The sequence below is a fragment of the Lonchura striata genome, chromosome 17 (genome assembly GCF_050655825.1).
Source record: "Lonchura striata isolate lonStrDom1 chromosome 17, ASM5065582v1, whole genome shotgun sequence".
Lineage (NCBI taxonomy): Eukaryota > Metazoa > Chordata > Aves > Passeriformes > Estrildidae > Lonchura > Lonchura striata.
Genome location: NC_140719.1, coordinates 1,425,914 through 1,445,430, shown reverse-complemented (window position 1 = coordinate 1,445,430; position 19,517 = coordinate 1,425,914). Strand labels below are relative to the sequence as shown.

General features: G+C 47.8%; 1 protein-coding gene across 12 annotated transcripts in view; it reads left to right on the top strand.

The window, feature by feature from the left end:
• Positions 1 to 19,517, top strand: part of EXD3 (exonuclease 3'-5' domain containing 3) — a 250,668-nt gene that overhangs the window by 73,655 nt on the left and 157,496 nt on the right. For 6 of the 12 annotated variants that reach the window (XM_021533676.4, XM_077787868.2, XM_085593673.1 and 3 more), the window contains exons 3-6: positions 3,015 to 3,079; positions 7,470 to 7,637; positions 8,849 to 9,016; positions 19,304 to 19,357. In XM_021533676.4, coding sequence (XP_021389351.1) covers positions 3,015 to 3,079; positions 7,470 to 7,637; positions 8,849 to 9,016; positions 19,304 to 19,357 — 455 coding nt within the window. The other 6 variants (XM_085593674.1, XM_085593675.1, XM_085593676.1 and 3 more) reach the window with 5 other exon arrangements.

Here is a 19,517-nt window from a genome sequence, read left to right as displayed (position 1 = left end):
ATATTCTCTGACTTTCCACACTGGGGTTGTTTTTTGCTGTTTTTGCTGGTTTTTCTTGTTTTTATTTTGCTGATAGAATGTCCCTTGCTAATAGCTGGATATCTCTTCAGAATGTAGGAGACCCTGCAGGATTGAAATTCTCTTTAGCAGTGGAGCTTCTGGGTGTCCTTGGTGGGAACGCCCCAAAATTGCCTTGTTCTTGTCCAGAGCTGAGCCCAGATGCACTTGTGGTTCAGTTCTGACCACTTGGTTTTCAGTCACTTTGCTTTATCCCTCCTTCCCTTGTACTTCTCCCTTGCTCCCTACTATGTGGAGCAGCCACAAGCTCTCCAGGTTTTTCTGGAAGACTTGTGAAACTCCCTGTATGGTCCTGTTGTTTTTCCTTGGATGTCCTGGTATTAGTTTATTACTGATTCTCTTGTTCCTTCTCGGATGTGGATGGGCAGGTACCTGTCTGGTATCCCACCAGAGTATAGCAGTAGATATGGATTAATTATCCTTGTGAAAGACACTCATTTCTCACTCTCTAAGGGTGCCAGGAGAACCCAGAGGAGGACAGTCCTCCAAGGAGGTCCTGCAGGAGACAGAGCAGGTGAATTGTTCATTTCTTTCAGGAGACCAAACGATGTGGACCTTGACATTTCCATCTGTGTCATCTGGAGTGTCTGGATGCAATAGCTCCAGGCCCAGCAGGAACTGCCATGTCCTCCCTCTGGTGGGACGAGACAAGGGCACGAGGTGGCTTTGCTCTCCTGTTTATGTCTGGCTCTGGGAGCAACTGCTTGTAGGTGATTTTGTTATGTTTAGCCCCTGGCTGTGTCTCATCCTTAAGATTCCCAGAAGCCTCACCAGGTGAGGAAGGGAACAGCCCTGTGCAGACACCAGCAGATTTCTCAGTTTCTCTCCTTGTTCAATCCCTGCCCTCTGTCCCTGTGAAGCCATTTCCCCTTGTCCTGTCCCTCCAGGCCCTTGTCCCATGTCCCTCTCCAGCTCTCTTGGAATCCTTTTGGGCACTGGAAGGGGTTCTCAGCTCTCCCTGGAGCTTTCTGCTCCGGAGTCTGTCCCCCAGGTCCGTGTCCCTCCTGTGCTGTGCTCCAGTGGAAACAGCTCAGCCCTGGGGCAGGGAGGGTGTCCCTGTGTGCCTGGGACTGCTCAGTGCCACGCTGCCATGCTGACCTGCTCAGAACTGACTGCAGAGATGTTTGCCTCCGCTTCTGTCAGCTCGGGTTTCAGTGGCAGGGAGGTAAGGTAGGAAACAGTCAGTAAGAACAGGGCTGGGTTTGTTGACTGAGGTTTAGAAAGCTTTTAACAAGTTGAATTATTGGTTGTATGTGAAGTGAAACACTGCTCTCCTAACTGCTCTCATTTCCTGTATCATTGCAGCCCATTCCCTGCATTAATTACAGCTCAGATTTACAGTGGATTTGGTTACACACTGCGTTGCATTCTCATTTTTTTCCTCTGTGTGTATAAATTTCTTTGGGAGTCAGGCCAAGAGGAGAGTGTGCAGATATGCACACACACATGGACTGAATTTGACTGTAATTTGCTAATTTACTGGGGAGAAGAGGTCTGGCTTTTCTTCTGTTTTGGTGTAAAAAGAGCCTTTTATTTTTCCAAAGGAGGAGCAGTAGCTGAGAACAGCCAGTGTTTGGAGAGTTCAACATTTCAGAACAGCCAGAGATGAGAGAAAATATTATCTTGTGAATTGTAAATGTGGCATTTTTAATTTGGCTGGTGTTTCCCAGAGGTTAGTGGATAATGGGAATATTATCATGCTCTTGGCTCAACCAGTAATCATCTTGCTACTTCAAGTATTTTATAAATACTGTGCCTCAGAGTTCAGCTGCATGAGGTAGAGCCTTTCACTGCTGAAGGAGTTTTTTGTGACGTGAAATATGAGGTGCAATGAGATACTGAGCATGAAATCTAGAATTTGGAAATGAGCTCTTTAGGAATTGTAAAACACAGAAGGTGATTAAAAGGAAGTTTCCTTTTCAGTTTAACATTTTTCTTCTGGCTGTATGAAAACATAAGAAGAGGTGCGTTAGGAGGATTGGTTTGGAGAGTTCATTCAGCTTTTTAAATTCATTCTTCACATTTTAACTGTTGATGCTGCAGATGATTTTCATTCAGAATATTTTGTGCCATGGTTTCATAAGTAAATGATTGTAAATTAAGTAGAATCAGATATCAAACATGTTACTGCTTTCAAAATGAAATATTCCTAAACAATTGCTTTAGAAGTGCTGGTATGATGAATATTGCTATGATGAATAATGGTATGATGACTGTATGAAGAATGATAACACACAAAAGAACAACTGAATGTAAGTTCTGCAATAACTAGGCGAAAAATAAGAAAAAAATTCCAAATAACCTTTTTTGGAAATATTTGATCCCTCTTTGTTTAGTCTTGCCACTTATCCCAGCAGTCTTTCATCTTCCCTCTTCCTCAGGCACGCTCTTGCCTGAATCCCACTGCAGCCCTGCTGTTGCCCAGCCTGGCAGGGCAGCAGGCCTGAGCACACCCTGTTCTGGCCCAAAGTCACCCTTCTCCAGGCCAGCTGGCCAAGAGTTTGCACTGCAGAGCCGTGCATGAAAACCTCCTGTGCTGAGCTGACCTGTGCAGGGGCTGCCTCTCCCAGGACCCTGTGCCTGGGGGTGGGCAGGGCATGCAGCAGCAGCACAGCAGGGCATGCAGCAGCAGCACAGGGCTGGAGCTGCACAGCACAGCAGGGCTGGAGCTGCACAGCACAGCTTTGGAGTGAGTGCAGGAGCCAGGGGCTGCTGAGTTAGAGCCGTGCCTGGCTGGGATTCTGTTGGGATTTCAGAGTGCAGGGTTTTACACGCTAATCCTGACTGGCAGTTGGAGCTTGGTGGTTTCCAGCATGGAGTAGCAGATTTCTCTGGGGTGAAACAATGCCCCAGTGTGTCTGGGCTGCCTCTACAGAGCCAATAAATCTGTTTTGTTTTGTTTTTCTCCCTCCTTTTCTCTCTTCCCCCTCCTCCAGGCCAGGACCCACTCGTACTGCTGAAAACCCTTCAGCTCCTCTGGACAAAGCAGGAGCTGGGGAAGGTAAGGCTGAGCCCTGCACGCTGCAGTTCCTCTGGATGCAGAGCATGTCCAGGCCAGGACGCTGGGGTCACACCCGCCAGTCTTCAGGGCTGCTTTCATTCCAGCACTCAGGGGAAGAGCCTCTGCATTTGCAGCTACAAGTGAAAAGAAAAGGTAGCTTTGTGTGATGGGGAGCAGCTCAGGGGCTCCTAGAAAAGGGCTGGAGTTTCCAGGGCTGAGTTACAGAAGGAAGGAAAATCAAAGTTGCTTTTGTTTTGTTTTAAACACTTTTTTTTGTCCATTAAATGGAGGATCTTCGGGGGGGTGGGGGGGTGAGAATTGTCCATTAAATGGAGGATCTTGGTGGGAGAGGGAACAATATTGCTAGTAGCTGAAAAAAATGAGAATTGAATTTGGTAGAGAAGTGCTTTTTGCCAACTGGATATATCAAAATTTTCATATTTGAAGTACTCTTTTTTTTTTATGATTTGGCTTGGTTTTGCCTTTTAGAGTGGTGAATGCAATTTACACTGCTGTCTAAAACTAGTGCTGTTATTTTTATACAGCAACCTATGGGCTCTACACAGAGATTTTTCATAGGCAGTAAAATATATTTCTTCTAAGTTTGGAAGCTTGAAAACTAACAAAACCAGCAGATGCAGGGGTCTGTGCTACTCAGGCAGGTTCAGAAGTGAAATGATTTCTTTTCTAGAAGGCCCAGAGCCCTGCAGCTCCCACTTAACCCCGTGGAGCATCTCCTGTGTACAGTGGCCAGCGTGGCTGAGGACCTGGAGGATGTGCTCCATTCTGGGTGTCTGCAGTGCTTACTCACTGTCCTGGGCTGCTGCTCTTACACTTTCCATTACTGTTAGGCTGTGCTTGCCAGCTGGAATAAACAACTGGAAACCCAGTGTGAGAGGTGCCTTTCCAAATGGTCATTCACTGACAGAGACTTGAGCTCAGCAGTTCTGAAACCTTGAGCTTCCATCAAGTTTTGTTAAGAGTTGGAGGGAAAAAAAAAATATTGTCTATTAGGTCTGGAGGGCACAGAACAATAGCAGGAAAGAGAAATCATCAAAATCTCTGTACTGGGTACACTGGGACGTGTATATGGATTGGGAAGAAAAATACTCTGGAGAAGAAAAAGCCTCCCATGGACATCTCCTTTGCCAGAGAGCACTGAAGTGGTTCTGGAGTGGGGGTGGAAATGCTGGAGGATCCCCAGGAGCTGTGGAATCACAGACTGGTTTAGGTTGGGAAGGAATCTGAAGCTCATCCAGTTACACCCTGTGCCATGGGCAGGGACACCTCCCACTGTCCCAGGCTGCTCCATGTTCTGTCCAACCTGGCCTTGGGCACTGCCAGGGATCCAGGGGCAGCCACAGCTGCTCTGGGCACCCTGTGCCAGGGCTGCCCACCCTCCCAGGGAACAATTCCCAATCTCCCATCCATCCCTGCCCTCTGGCAGTGGGAGCCATTCCCTGTGTCCTGTCCCTCCATCCCCTGTCCCCAGTCCCTCTCCAGCTTTCCTGGAGCCCCTTCAGGCCCTGGAAGGGCTCTGAGCTCTGCCTGGAGCTTTTCCCGTCCAGGTGAGCACCCCCAGCTCCCAGCCTGGCTCCAGAGCAGAGGGCTCCAGCCCTCAGACCAACTTAGTGGTCTCCTTTAGATTAATTTCTACAGCTCCACTTCTTTCCTCTGTTGACCACCCCAGTGTCACCTGGGCTTTGCAGGTCCCCAGTGGGGTTTGCAGGTGTGTCCCCTCACCAGGCTGTGTGCTGAACAGGAGGGTGTTTCTCAGCTTGGAGGGTGCCCAATAAAAGCTTTTCTGGAGCAGGGGAGGGCTGTGCTGAGCCCAGCTGCTGTGGGGGGCACAGCAGGAATGTCCCTGTGGGTTTTGGTGGTGCTTGTCACGCTGTCACCAGGATGGGCTGACCCATGCCCAGGGCTGTGCACCCAACAGAAAGTGCAGAGTCTGTTTTGAGGGGCTGGGCTGCTCTGTGCTCTGTGTGCAGCTCAGGTGGGTTGTGCTGCTGCTGCTGCCCAAATGTCCAGCCCCAATAACTGAGATAAGTTGATTTAAGTTCAGCTCAGCCTGCCCCAATGTCAGGTAAGTGGCAGGAGCTTCTCTGCCTCTCACTGTGTGTGCCTGTAGGTCAGTATTGTCCATGATCTGGGGTAAATCAGCCCCTTGGTCTCACATCAGTGACCATGGGCAAGAATGTGTCTGCCAGGGCACATTTCAGTTCTGGAACATAGGTATGAGAAATAGTCATTTCCTACATAGGAATGACAGTTTGGGAATAACCAGGGAGCATCAGCAGACTGCCTAGAGCTGTGGGACTAAAAACAGCGGATCAAAGCTGAATAAAGGACTGTGTAGTTTGAGCATCAGCAACATTTTCCTATTCCCATGATCTGTCAGGCTGTAGAAATCCCCCCAAGGAGCATTGCCTGCCATGGGAATCAATTGAAATGGAAATGGCAATTACAAAAAAAGTTTGAGAGGAATCCCTCGCTGGCAGAGGGACGAGGGATGGAGCCAGGCAGCACAGCACTCTTTCCTCTCTGATTTAGGTGTCTCGTGCCCTCTTTGTTCTCTGCCTTCCCCCTCAGACTATAGATGCCCTAGCTGAAGGCTTGCTGGGATGTTTGGAAGGAGACTTTTTCCCAGCTCATCACAGTCTCACTGGTAGGAAGGCCAGACTCAGAACAGACGAGCAGTTCGTGCTGCTGGCAATGCTGTCAGTGCTGGGAGCTGCTCTGCTGTGCCAGCAGGACCTGGTGTCTGCTGGAGCCCATCCTGCCAGAGCCCAGGCTCAGATTCCTGCCCAAGGAGGAGCTCAGTGGGGTGGTGGAAACTCCAAAAGTGCTGAAGTGGGGCTTCTGGGGGAGGAAAAGCCATTTCCAAAGAGTGCAGTGGAGTTGGTGAGTTGCTTTGTTTTCCTTTGGCTGTTGTAGTGGATGTTTGTGGTTGGATCAGAGATCATCTTTGCCTTCTGCTGCATCTCCCAGCAAAGCTGGCGGCCTGTGTTTAACATGGCAAAAACTCTTGCCACAGGGAGAATTATTTAGAGAGGGAAATCTCTTATCTAAAGTCCCATCTCCATTAGTCATCAGCTTTTTCATACTGCCTTTATAGCCCACTGAGAAAGAAACAGTTTCTGTCATAAACCATAGGTTCTGTGGGTTTTCCAGACATGAAAGACACTCTGGAAAACAACTGTCTTCCAGTAAAAATTGTCGATGAATAAAAAAAGAAAAAATTCACTGGCAAATTTTCTGTAGATTTTATTTGGTTTTCCATGTTGTTCTTCAGACTTTATATTGTTTCCACTGGAAGCTCTGAATGGGGCCACGAATCCAGTAAATTACAAGTGCTGGCTGCAGCAGGAATGAGCATCTTTTGGATTTGGCTTTTTAGCCAGAAAAGAAAGAGAGCAGCTGCTCTCAGTGATTTCTTGTTTTCTGTCTCTGCTCTCGCCCTGCTCCACGCTGGTGATGTACCACGCAGTGAGAGGTCCTGTGTGGGTACTGAGGATGCCACCTCCTCACCCTGCCAACCCTCCCAGCTCCCTGGAAACTACTTCTAATGTAAACATTATAGAGATACTGCTCGGTACTGCTAATTTATCACTTCTACCAGATGGGGAGTAAGTAGCCTATTAACATTCACAAAGTGAGGGTCCAATTCCTTCACATTTCTAAACACATCACCCTGGGATTCCTAAGATTTATTCCGTGGAGTTTTCCCATGATCTGAGCCCCTTTGTGTGGCCTTTAGGCTTGTGGAGGTGCTCAGGGAGCTTTTGGGGGAAGGAGCACAGATTTGGAGGATGACAGTCTGACAGAATTTGAACTCAGATATTTCATTCACTTTGATCTGAGTGTAGAATCCAAACTAATTTGAGATTCCCAAATATTCCGATTATGGGTACTATTGTGGCTGAAGTAAGCATAAGGTTAAATGTGCAAGTTTGTGGTGAAGCCATGAGGAGGGGTTCCTGTACTACACCTTGCAGGTGTCTTAGAAGATCAGAAGGTTTTTCAGCCCACTTCTCTACCTTCAATATTGCCATTTTCCCAATAACACCCCTCTCTCCAGCTCACTTCTTTTCTCCCCCTCCCCCAAATCCCAAGCCCCTTTGTCTGCCCCACAGAACAACTTCTCTGTCTTTATGGGATAATTAGTGTGGACAATTGCTGCTTTTCCCATTGGGTTTGAGGTGCAGTGAGCCATGAAGGAATCTGTAATGACATGAAAAGTCACTGGAGGCGCGGATGGTGGCTGAATAGCAACAGTTACCTCTCTGAATAGATTAAATTTAAAAAAATAAAGCTTTGTGTTCAGCTGGGGGAAGGGAGGATTCACTAATCTTTTTGTACTTGACAATGTGGTTTTGTATCTCGGCAGCTCAAGGAAGAAATCAGGCGGGGCTTTGCCAGACTGGAGGACCCTTTGGCAGGACTCCTGGCCATGCTGGAGAGCAGCAGTCATTGGAAGGGGAAAGGGCATTCCCTGGAGTATTACATCACCACGGAGCTGCAGCTTTGGATAAAAGCACATCCTGCTGTCCCGCAGGTTAGAAAAAGAGAAAGCAAGAGAGCTGGGAGAGAGGAGAGAGCAATTGATTTTAATGTTCCTCAAGTACCTCTAGTTTCACTATATTCCAGAGTCCAGATCTTCTCTGCAGCCTTATACAGAGTGTGACAAGGTGTGAAACACAGTGAGATGTTATCTGTGGCATGCTGGCCTGAAAATGAAATCATATTGGGAGCTGTGCTGCCAGAGCTGTTTCCCCTCCAAAGTTGGGATTTCATCTCTCCAGATCAAACCGCTTTGGTCAAGCGTTGCTCTTGCAGCCTTTCCAGGCTGGAGGCTCTCCCACTGGAACCCACATCCCTGCTGTCAGTAGAAACCCAGTTGCAGAAATCTGCTCTGTGTGTTCTTCCAGCTCTGCAAATAGAAGCCAGTTAGTGTAGGATTGCTTAATTCGTGCCATATGGTGGGAATGCAGAAAATGGGAACAGCCTGCCTTTTCAGCAGCTGAATGATTAGTTCTGTAAAGCTGGGTCATCAGATTATATGTCTTAGTGTTTACCATTCCTTCTGCCTTCAGATATTCTGACCTACTGAGATTTTCTCTCTTCTGTGAGCTTTTGGCTCTGAACTGCAGGATACTTTTATATTTGTGTTGCTTCCTTTCCCACTTTTCCAAATGGCTCTGGTTCGATGTTGAGCTCTCCCATTACAGGCTCAGCGAAGTGCGACTGCACTGAAATTCCTGTGTCATGAGTGAATGATCACGTGGGAGCACAAGGATTTAAATACCTGTGTCTGTGCATCTTTTGATGGTGCTTTTGCTTTCCCTACCCTTTGTGCACCCAGCAGCAAGCCTGAGAATGAAAATGGAATTCTTATGCCTGATAGGTGAGATCTCCCTGGAGGAGAGTCACTGAATTCAAAGATTTTCTGATGGGAACTGGAGGGGAGAATTTCTGAAGAACTGTTAGCACTGAGGGCATTTTTCCAGTTTCAGATTTTACTTTTGCACAAGGCCCTATCCCTTCTCCAGAATTACCCCACAAACATTTCATGTTCTTAAAGTAGGTGCTGTGGAAAAAATGTGTATCCTATTGCTCTGATTTCTGCCTGCAGACTCCATGGGGAAATGGGAGAATCTCTTCCAGAGGAATTTGCTCTGTTTAAACAAGCTGTGTTTTCAACCACCATTGAACTGCAGCCATCTTTACCAAACCTGTGTTTGATTGTTTTTTGGTTGTCTTTTGAAGTCTAGCACCAAGCTGAAGAAGCTGCAGGCCCGTGTGCTCGGAATGCTCTCCCAGTGCCCAGCTAATCTGCTTGACCCCCTGATTAGCATTTACCAGCTCCACACAGCAGACCGGAACTATTTGCTTGAACATGTCAGTCATCTTTATCTCCAGGGCAATTACAAAGAGGTGGGTCATGTCTTTCAAATAAATTTACCTTGCCAGCTCTCTGTGAATGTCTATGTCCTTTTTTTTTTGGATGCATTTCAAAGTGAATTCCACTTCATCCCAGCAGCTGCACGCTGTGAATGCTGCAGCTTAATGTTCTCTTCCTGTGTACAGGAGCAGCCTGGGCTCAACCTCAGCTTTTCTGCTGACTGGGGACAGAATGTCAGGGAATCCCCCTCCACTCCTTTGCTGACCTTCAAAAGTAATAGGTTAATAGGCTTTAATTTGGAGAATTTAAGGGGATGTTGTATTCTTTTTTGTTTTCCTTGCCCTTAGCAAGAAAAGAAGGGATTTTAATCCTTGGTCATAGACCTGCTGTGCTATCTCCAGCCCACCTGCAGCCAGAGGGCTTGGAAAACCTCACTGGTCCCATGTGATTGGCCCAACCTCAGGTCTCAGTTGGAGGAGTTTTGAAGCCTCTTTACCACTGAGGCTCATATTCCAAATGTGTAACACTGCCTGTGTCTGTCTCTGGGTGTTTGACACAGGCAGGAGTTCACCAGACCCAGATCTGGTGTGCTTTACCCTGTTTTACAGCACTGCAGCATCTCCAGCTTGGTTGCCCCATCCCTGGAATTGTTCCAGGCCAGGTTGGACAGGGCTTGGAGCATCCTGGGGTAGGGGGAGGTGTCCTTGCCCATGGCAGGGGGTGGAACTCAATGGTCTTGAAAGTCCCTCCCAACCATTCTGTGATTTTTCTTTTTTAAAGCCAAAAGGGTTTGTTTTTCTCCCAGAAACATGGTTCATTTGGATGGTATATAACAACTTGACCTTGTTTAGCAAAAGTAAAACTCAAATAGAATTCTTAAAATCCTGTTCTTCAGTAAAGCTGAATTCCCAGGTGACATCCTGGAATCCCATTCTTTTTGGTTTCTTTCAATATGAAACAAAGATATTTTGTATTTGGTTTGAAGTTCCCAGGTAGCTGATTGAGACTTAGTCTTGTGCTCAAAATGTTTTTGAATGTGAATATTTGACAATAACAACATGAAGAAATGTCTTATTTGATTATATTCAAGTAGGATTTTTAGGTTCATGGCTCCACAGATAATTGTTTTCATTAGCAGTACAGTTCTTCCTAGATCCAGCTTTGGAAAGCTCTAGATTCTTTTGTTGGAATTGTTGTTCTGTTTTTTCTTTCACAGCAGAGATCATTTACTGCTCATTCCCAGTGTGAAGAACAGGAAACCTCAACAGCTTCTCACTCTCAGCCATAGCTTTCTTCTAGCTTTCTTTTGTTACCAGAAGGATGAATAGAATTATCTTCAAAAATAACAGGAAGTCTTTTACTGTCCTTGGAGACTCAATCAAGCTAACCCCGAACAACCTGGAGCTGGGGCTCTGAGCATTGCAGTGGCTCTGGGTGTCCATCTGTCCTTCCTCTCAGCTGGGGAAGTGAAGCAGACTTACATGTAGGATTGTTGGCTCTTCAGTCTCTCACCTGAAATGCCAGAAATCATACAAATCCTGACTGTCATTATTTATTTTCTTGTTGTTTTTGCAATAAAACACCAGGCCTTTTACAGTTCAGTACTTAAAAGGACTTATAAAAAAGAGGGAGATGACATTTTTCATGGAAAGATAGTGATAGGACAGGGTCAAGTATTTTAAGCTAAAATAAGAGAAATTTAGATGGGATATCATGAAGAAATCCTTCCCTGTGAGGGTGGGCAGGCCCTGGCACAGGGTGTCCAGAGCAGCTGTGGCTGCCCCTGGATCCCTGGCAGTGCCCAAGGCCAGGCTGGACAGGACATGGAGCAGCCTGGGACAGTGGAAGGTGTCCCTGCCATGGCAGGGGTGGGACTGGATGGGCTTTCAGGTCCCTTCCAACCCAAACCAGTCTGGGATTCTGTGATTTATTCTAGAGCAGGTTATTCCCTTTGTCTGTGGTGTGCAAACCATGAATGTCCTCTGCCCTGAAGGTTAAGGCTCCTTTCCCTCATGGAGATTTTGGAGAATGTTCGCTTTGGAAAACAAGATCCCAAAGCTCCCTGGGGATGGCCATGGCAGTTGTTTGGTGCTGAAGCACCTCTGGTCCTCCGTTACGCCTGGATTTGGGGGAGCTGGTCGGAGGCTGAGCCTGGGGCTGGGGGCAGCGCTGGCACGGGGCAGGAGAGGGGACTAGAGACAGATTGTGGTTCTGGTTTAGCAGCACGGGCTGTGCTGAGGAGGCACCTGCGGGGAGCAGCGCCAGCGGATGGCAGTGTGCTCCCGGGATGCAGGGAAACAGGCAGATCCTGGGAGCTGGGGAGGAGTAGGGATGTGGAACTGCGCTTTGAGGTGTCTGTCTGGCGTTTTGTCTTTCTTTTGTGATGGGAGCGTGCAGCTGCTGGAGGAGCAGTGAGAGCTCTGAGCAGGCGAGGGGCTCCCGGCTCTGCTCGTTGTGGCCCCCATGGCATGGGGAGATGGGAGGGTTCAGCACTCCTGCTTGGAGTTCCAGAGAATCACAGCAGCCTTGTCCCCTTCCCAGAACCCCTCCAAAGCCAGCCATGGCTCTGTGCCACCCTGGACCTGGGCTGTGCCAGAGGTGCCGGAGCCCTGCAGCTGCCGTGCGGGCAGGGCGATGGGAGCCAGGGCTCAGGTGTGGGAACGGGGCTGGGAAATGGGAACACCGTGTGGGAAGGGTGCTGGGTCAGGAGGATGTGCCACGGGAAGGGCCCTGCATGAGTGCTCTGTGGGAGGCACAATGGGTGCCACTGGATTTGGTGAGGGGAGGGTGCTGGGTGCTGGTGGATTTGGAGTGTGTGGGAAGGGTGGTGAGTACTTCTGGTGTGGGAAGGGCACTTGAGTGTCAGTGGAAGTGGTGCAAGAAGGACTCTGGATGGATTTGGTGTGGGAAGGCTGCTGGATGTTTTAGTATAGGAGGGACACTGGGTTTGCTGTGGGAAGGTGTGGGGTGGCAGGGCACTGGGTGTGGTGTGGGAAGGTCTGGGGTGGAAGGACACCCCGCTCTGGTGTGGAAGGACACTGGGTATGGTGTGGGAAGGTCTGGGGTGGCAGGACACCCCGCTCTGGTGTGGAAGGACACTGGGTATGGTGTGGGAAGGTCTGGTGTGGAAGGACATCCTGCTCTGGTGTGGAAGGGCGCTGGGTGTGGTGTGGAAGGACACTGGGTGTGGTGTGGGAAGGTCTGGGGTGGCAGGACACCCCGCTGTGGTGTGGAAGGGTGCTGGGTGTGGTGTGGAAGGACACTGGGTATGGTGTGGGAAGGTCTGGGGTGGCAGGACACCCCGCTCTGGCGTGGCAGGGCGCTGGGTGCTGGCAGGACAATGCTGGATTCAGCAGACCGGGGGTAATGCCGCGCGAGCGGGGCTGCGAGAGGCCCTGAATAGGCCAGGCTGTGCTGGAGAAGAATGAGGGGTAGGCAGAAGGCAAGCTAGTGTTTCATGGTCATCTTATGTTACACTTCAGCCTTTCAAAGAGTGTCTGGGGCTGCTTGAATGAACCTCTCTTGCACTGCGAATGCGGGAGCCTGGAGACAAAGGGGACTCTTGTCACTCTCAGGCCCCTTTGGGGAATAAAAGCCATTGTCACATGAACAGGGGCAGTCTGGCAGGCTGTGCATGCTTCAGTGCCCCATGATATCGCTAAGTCTCAGCAGAAATCACATTCAGGGCCCTGTCAGCTTTGATTAGCGGGGTCTCATGACTTAATGTGCTGCGATATTTCATGTCTAAGGGTGGCGGCTGTCTTTCTGGGGGATGAATGCCCTCTATTGTCCACTGAGTTATTTTATTTACATTTTTTAAACAGCTTATAAAGGTAAAAAGATAGCTGTGCTTAAAGAAAAAAAATCAAATTCCTTTGCTTCTGGATCAGCAGTGAGTGCTACTCGGGTCAGATACAGTGAAACTTGTTTTCACAGTCACCATCAAAGTTCTCGTCTTGTTTAACAGCTTTATAGTAAATTCTGAACAGGTGGCAGTGGAGCTGGGTTTAGGAAGGAAACAATAAATAATCTTTTTAGCCTCTGACAACCAGAAATATTCCTGGGCCTGAGAGACCTCCCACTCCAGCCTCTGTGTCAGGGACTCAGAGTTTCTCTCCCCTTCATCACTTCAGTTCTTAAAAAAGAATATTGGATGAAGCCAGTACTATTTTATTTTTAACACGATTTTCAGTTGCTGTCTGTTGACATTTCTCGGTTTTCAAAAGCAGAGTATATTTTTTCTTCTAATGTTTTATCTATCAATTTCTAGAAATAATGAAGACTCGTATGTTAAATTTAGTTCACGTTTGCTCTTTCAATTAAGATAATGTGGCTTATCTGGTAGAGTTCAGTTAAAAGTTGACATAAAATATGTTGGAATACCCAGAGAAAAAAGTTGTATAGACACAAAATTTCAGGTTTTTTGTCAGCAATACTGCTACAGACATAACAGAAAGGGTGATTGACCAGAGTTAAACTTAAAGGAGCACGAATACTCAGAAATGTAAAATCCCCATTATGACCTTCAGTTCTAGTGCAGGGATTTTGTGAACAGAGCCAGGGGTGTTGGTGTTTGTAGCCCTACTTCATCCATGGTGCTGGACTACATGCAGCATATCTTTGCAGATCTGTCATAGAGATCAGTGTTAGCATTGATTGAGCACAGTAATGGATAATCAGATATTTTATTTTCTCACTCTGGCTCTTCCTGAGCTGTTCTCAAGCCAGGGAAAATGTCTCTGATATTGCTTCTTATCTCCATTCACCACCTTAACTATACAAAGGCATGTGCAGCTCTTACTGTATTTTAAAGTGTGTTCATTTGTATTTTGTTTTTTCTTTTAAATTAAGAATCATATTGGCTAAGAAGCCCAAGGAGAATGTTACAGCAGTTGTTTCTCCCATAAAGATGATGATGATGTTTCAGTATCAACCCTCTTTCCTCTAAACATACCCTGCTGCTGTAGTAGCATGGTGCCTGCCCAGTGATGCCCCTCTGGAGTAAAGGGAGCCAGCCCACGGGCCATGGGCCACTGCTGCCCTTCCCGGTCTCCAGAGCCACCTCTGCCCTGGGGTGTGCCCAGGGAATGCTGGAAAGGAGCTTCAGCATTGCTGGGAGTCATAAGTGAGATGGCAGATTTCTGCTCCTACTGCCAGAATTTCTGGGCTCTGGGACAGCCCTGGGATGTGCAGCAGATCCAGCTGTGCAGAGTCTGGGTCTGGTGGAGGTGGGCAATGCTCAGAGAATGAGCTGAGCAGTTAAACCCCACCTAAAACTGCTGAAGGACCTGAGGGACACAAATGAGAGAGGGCTGGCTTCAGTTCTCTCTTCCCCTCACCTGTGCCTTCTGTCCCTCTACCTCAAATTCTTTGGCTGGGAATAGCCTGTCACTGCTCCATGTTGATGGTCTCATTCTCCCCTGGTCTCCTGAGTGTGGACCTGAGGAATGTCCTGTTTTCCTGGTTTCTGCAGATGTTCCCACAGCCAGCTGTGTATGAAGTGCCCTTTGAGCAGGAAGCAATCAACCATCGAACCTGATGTCATCCACTTGCAGTGATGCACTCTGAGAGCTCAGCAAAGTTGATTAGCCTCAAGTTTGAAATGAGTGATTCCAAAACACAAACCAGATGTGCCCAATGATTAATACCTGGTGTGCCTTTTACTCAATTTTTTCTGTCATTATCTAGGCTTTGATCACTGTGATTTTCTCTGCAAAGTCTCCTGTTGTTTTGTTTATTCTTTGGGTTTTCAGAAATTCCCTCACTGTGTGTTCAGAAATAGTGCACTCAGTCAGGCACAGCCATCTCTGAGTTTGTGCTGTCCCACCTCACTTGCAGCAGGGCCAGGAGCAGGAGTCCATCCTGCCCCAGCACTCCAAGCAGTTCTCCTGCACGAGGCAATTCCTCTGCTGCGAGCCCCACCGTGGGAAAACGCAGAAATCATCAGCGCAGACACCACCCAAGTGCACATGCCCTTGCAGATAAGATCTTGTGTGGCTTCCTGCACCTCGTACTGTATGTGGAAAGAATAGTCATTTTTCGATGAGACAGAGCCAAGTGCACTCAAAACAAGCGGCGAGGAGCAGGTACTGGTGCAGGCTGTCCCCTGCACTCCCCGCTTTCCCATACTCGTGGGTTGCGTTCGCGTGACTGTGGGAGTGTTCTGGTGCTCATGGCTGGGCCTGAACATGTCAGGTTTGGGAAACTTGCCCCATCCTTTGGTCATGGCACCTACACATGGCTTAGGTGGAATTCAGTGTAGTGTTGCCCACCTTTCAATTCTGCCCCAGACTCAACCAGCCTTCTGCTGTATTTTAGGGATTTATCCTTGGCATACAAAACTATTGCAAAATGTCCAGATGGGATTTTTGCATTCACTATCAATAAGTCAAAGAATGGCCCAAAACTCCCCAATGATGAGGAGGCTCAGGAGCTTGGACAGGAGTTGGATCAGGCAATGGCCATCAGCTTTTCTGCTGCACTAAGCAGTGCACTCATCACATCCTGCTCCCAGGTACACTTGGGGGTTCAAGGCAAGAGAGGGACCAGCTTCCCCGTGGCTTGTCATCTGTGGGGGTTTAGGTTGAGCACTGTTATGTACTGCAATAATAATAATTATTGCCCTTGTTAGATTATGCTAGAAACTCTCTGTGGATGAAACATATTTTTGTGCAAAGGCTCCTTGTACCACCAGCCATGACAATTATATTCTCTTGAGCTTGAGGGGGTGAGTAGGCCCTGATAGGTGTCAATATCTCAGCATTCCGCAGAGCTTGCCCATGTTCCTGCATCCTGCCTCGGGTTTTGGCTCTTACTGACCAGCTGGTGAAGTCGGGGGTGCCTGCTGTTCAGACCTGGGCAGCCCTGCTGCCCCAGCCCGAGGATCTGCAGCACGGATTCCCAGCACTGCAGATGGGCAATGCTGGCTCTGGGTGGGAGGGGGTTTCTCACCCCTTCAGTTACAGCCTGTTCAGCCTCATTAAAGTGTTTGTTTTCTGAGTCAAAATGAGCCTGCGAATGAGGTGCTGCTTTGCTGGAGATCTTATCGGCTGTAAACAGACTGTTAAAAATAGGCTCGTTTTACACAAAACTTGTTTGTGGAGTGAAACAATTCAAAACACGATAATAACAAAACAAAATCTTAAAATAGCTCGGAGTTGAGACCACAGACACAGCTGCCAAGCACTTTCATCTTTATTACAGTTACTCATATCTCTTCTCCTACTATTCCCATTGTAAGCAGGCTGATTTTATCTCTGCTGGCCTCCCCTCAGCCCAGCCCCTGGAGCTGCACCCTCATCCAGCCTGGTGCCTGTTCCTCGCGCCCAGCTCGTGCTTGGCCTTCCACCATGGCTTCAGGCCTGGAGCCGGCAGCTGCCCTGCTCCCGGAGCGTTCCCTGCTGCCGGGAGGCTCTGCCAGCAGCACCATGGCTCGGCCTGCTCCTGACCTGCTGGAGCATGTCAAATTACTGATAAAAACCAGATTACGGGCCAGGCTGCCCAGAGCAATGGAGTCGTCATCCCTGGAGATGTTCAAAATGACATGTGGATGTGGCACCTAGGGATATGGTTTGGCTGTGACCGCTGTGGTGGTGGTGGGTTGGATTTAGTGATCTTAGAGATCTTCTCCAACCGTGAGGATTCCATGAATCTCTGTGTGATTGGAGCTCCTCTGTCCTCCAGGCCTGCTGTGGGAGAGCTGCATCTGCCAGCCCTGGGCAGGGAAGAGGGAGCTCCCCACACTCTGGACAAATGAACATCTGTTGTTCCACACCCTTGGGGACAGGGTGGTATATCCAACCAGGGAAAGAGGAACACCCAACCTGTCACCACACATGTTCATCTGATTAAGTCACCTGTACAGTTAGTGGAGCTGGAGATAAACCTCAGCCATGTAGATAACAGTGCTGCAATTAGGTTAATCTGAACATTAAAAAGCCATTAGGGAGCTGTTGGATGTTGCAGTTAAAACTAAGGCTACAATAAGAGCTACTAACAAGATCAAATGATGAAACAAGGCCTGGAGAGTTGCAAATATTTTCTTCTCTCTTTCTCTCTCTCTCTCTTTTTTTTTTTTTTTTTTTTTTAATGATTTCTTTTGATTCAGCAAACTTGAGGAGCTGGGAGGAAAGCAAAACCATCTGCCAAAGCTTTGGAGATCTAAATCCTCTTTTCACATCCACACCACACCAGAAATAGCAACCTTCAACCTGAGAACAATCACTCAGCTTAAACATTGTGCTGTTAAACTGAAAATGTGAGAGGAACAAATCAGCTCTTTGCCTCTGACTTGTGGAATAGTTGTAAAGTCTGGAGTTGGAGAGGTTTGGCTGAGGTTTAGCTAGGCTAAGCAATGCTCCTGTGTATTTCTGTTCAGTCTCTGCATTAATGGTGATTCCTCTTTTTGTCACTTAAAGTTCTTTTCTTGATTTCTCTTTTGAAGATGAAGCCTGGTCTTCCAATGAAGCAGTGTTAAAAGAAAACAAACCACCCAAACTGCCCCAAAACCAAACCCAAACCAAAACAAACAGAAAAAACTGTTTTCCCACTTCTAAGTGGGGCAGTAAGAGCAGCTGAACTTCTATGGCATGTCTTGGTTCTCTGCTTTTACACACTCAGTCTGTGATGCAGTGGGTGAAATAAAGGCACAAATTCCCCAGAAAGGAATATAATCCACTGCTGCTTCTGTGAGCAGGGATGAGCTGTGAGATGCCTGTGGTGCTTTTGGGGCTCTGCAGGACGTGCTGCCAGTGATAGGGTGTGTTCAGGTTGCACTTGAGTGATCACAGGAAATGCATTTCAAGGCATATGCCTGCCCCCACTTGGGTTATTCTGGGTTTTTTTTCCCAGAAAAGTTTCATGCAGGTGACATGCAATGGTGGGGTTTTTGTTCCCTGGGGAAATGCACACTTGGTACTGCATTTTGTTTATGTGTTATGAGGTCTGTAAGGAAAATGGGGACAAACATTTTAGCAGGGCTTGGAGTGGAGGAAAAGAGGTGATGGTTTTAAACTATTAGAGGGAAGATTAAGATTTTATATATTTTTTTTACAATGAGGGTGGTGAGGCCCTGGCACAGATTGCCTAGAGAAGCTGTGGCTGCCCCATCCCTGGAAACATTCCAAGTCAGGATGGACTTGCTGAGCTCTGAGCAACCTGATCCAGCTGAAGATGTCCCTGCTCACTGCAGGGGGGGTGCAACTATTTTGCTTGTTAAAGGCCCCTTCCAACCCAAACCAATTTACTATTCTATATTCCAACAAATAGCACAGTTCTAACGTGCATCCATTTTGACAAATGCGTCATTTTCCTGGTCTTTCTCTCAAATTCAATCACCAAGAGCAGAGAAACCTATGGAAGAGAAGAGCTTTTCCTCCACTCTCTACCACATTGGTTTTATCCTCATCTGAATAAACAGGTGTTTGTGAGCTCAGTGGATTCCATCCCATCACTGGTCAGTTGTGCACACATGCTCTGCCAGGGTCACAGATGTCTTTTCTGCACTGCTCACAGCCCTTTGGGAAGATGCAGCCTGACTTGTCCAGCCTCCTCAGTCCTGGGTCCCTCTTCAGCATGAGCACACAGAGGCTCCAAGGCTCCTTGCCCTGATTGCCCCACTTACTGGCACAAGGCACTGTATTAAAGTCACCCATTAAGTGCTTATTCTGTATTTGGGATCCAAGATTCTCACACACTACAGAAACGAGACACTCTTACCTCCTGTAAATCCTAATCTGTGCCTGTGCCTCCCAAGCAGTGCACAGTCAGAGCTTCATCCATTCCTGTGGTCTCCAGCTGGGAAGGGACAGGCAGTGGCTGAACCAGCTCTTCTGAGCTTGAGTTCCTCCAGTTCATCCCAGCAGGTTCCAGAAGATCCTGATTTGGAGGCAATTTGTGAACATGGCAGGTCTTGACTTACCAAAGATTTGGAGATCCCATGAAAGGGAAAAATATAGTTCTTCCCATCTTGCTGCCTGTGGTGACCCTGGCACTTTCAGGGGTGTCAAATAAATAGGGAATACCCATCCCAGCTGGTTTTGTCCATGTGCTTCACTTGCTTTCTGCCCAACAATTTGATCTTTAATTTTTGCTCCAGGGGCTGTTGCTACTCAGGATATGCAGCTCTGCCAGGAGTGTTCTTGTACGTTTGTGGAATGAATGCGGCTGAATGTTTGCAGGATTTGTGCTTGACAACGTAACAGAAATAATTAACACATTAAAAATGTGTATAGCATTATTTTTATTTCACTTTGGAATAATGCCCATTTAGCCACTGTAGGGTTCTTCTAAATACACAGCTTTTTTTTCATGTTTTCTAGGCAGCTATACTGAGTATTAAGCTGAAATTACAGCCAGATCAAGATGTAGAGAAGGTGAGTAATTTCCTCTGCAGGCTACTCTGTCATCAGATCCACCTTTTGCTAGCAGGAGATCCATCAGGGCCCTCCAAGTTCTGCTGCCTTTCACCTGAGGCTTTACTCCATTCCCAAGAAGTCCCTATTGAGTTGTTGATGTACCTTTACATCAAGGTTA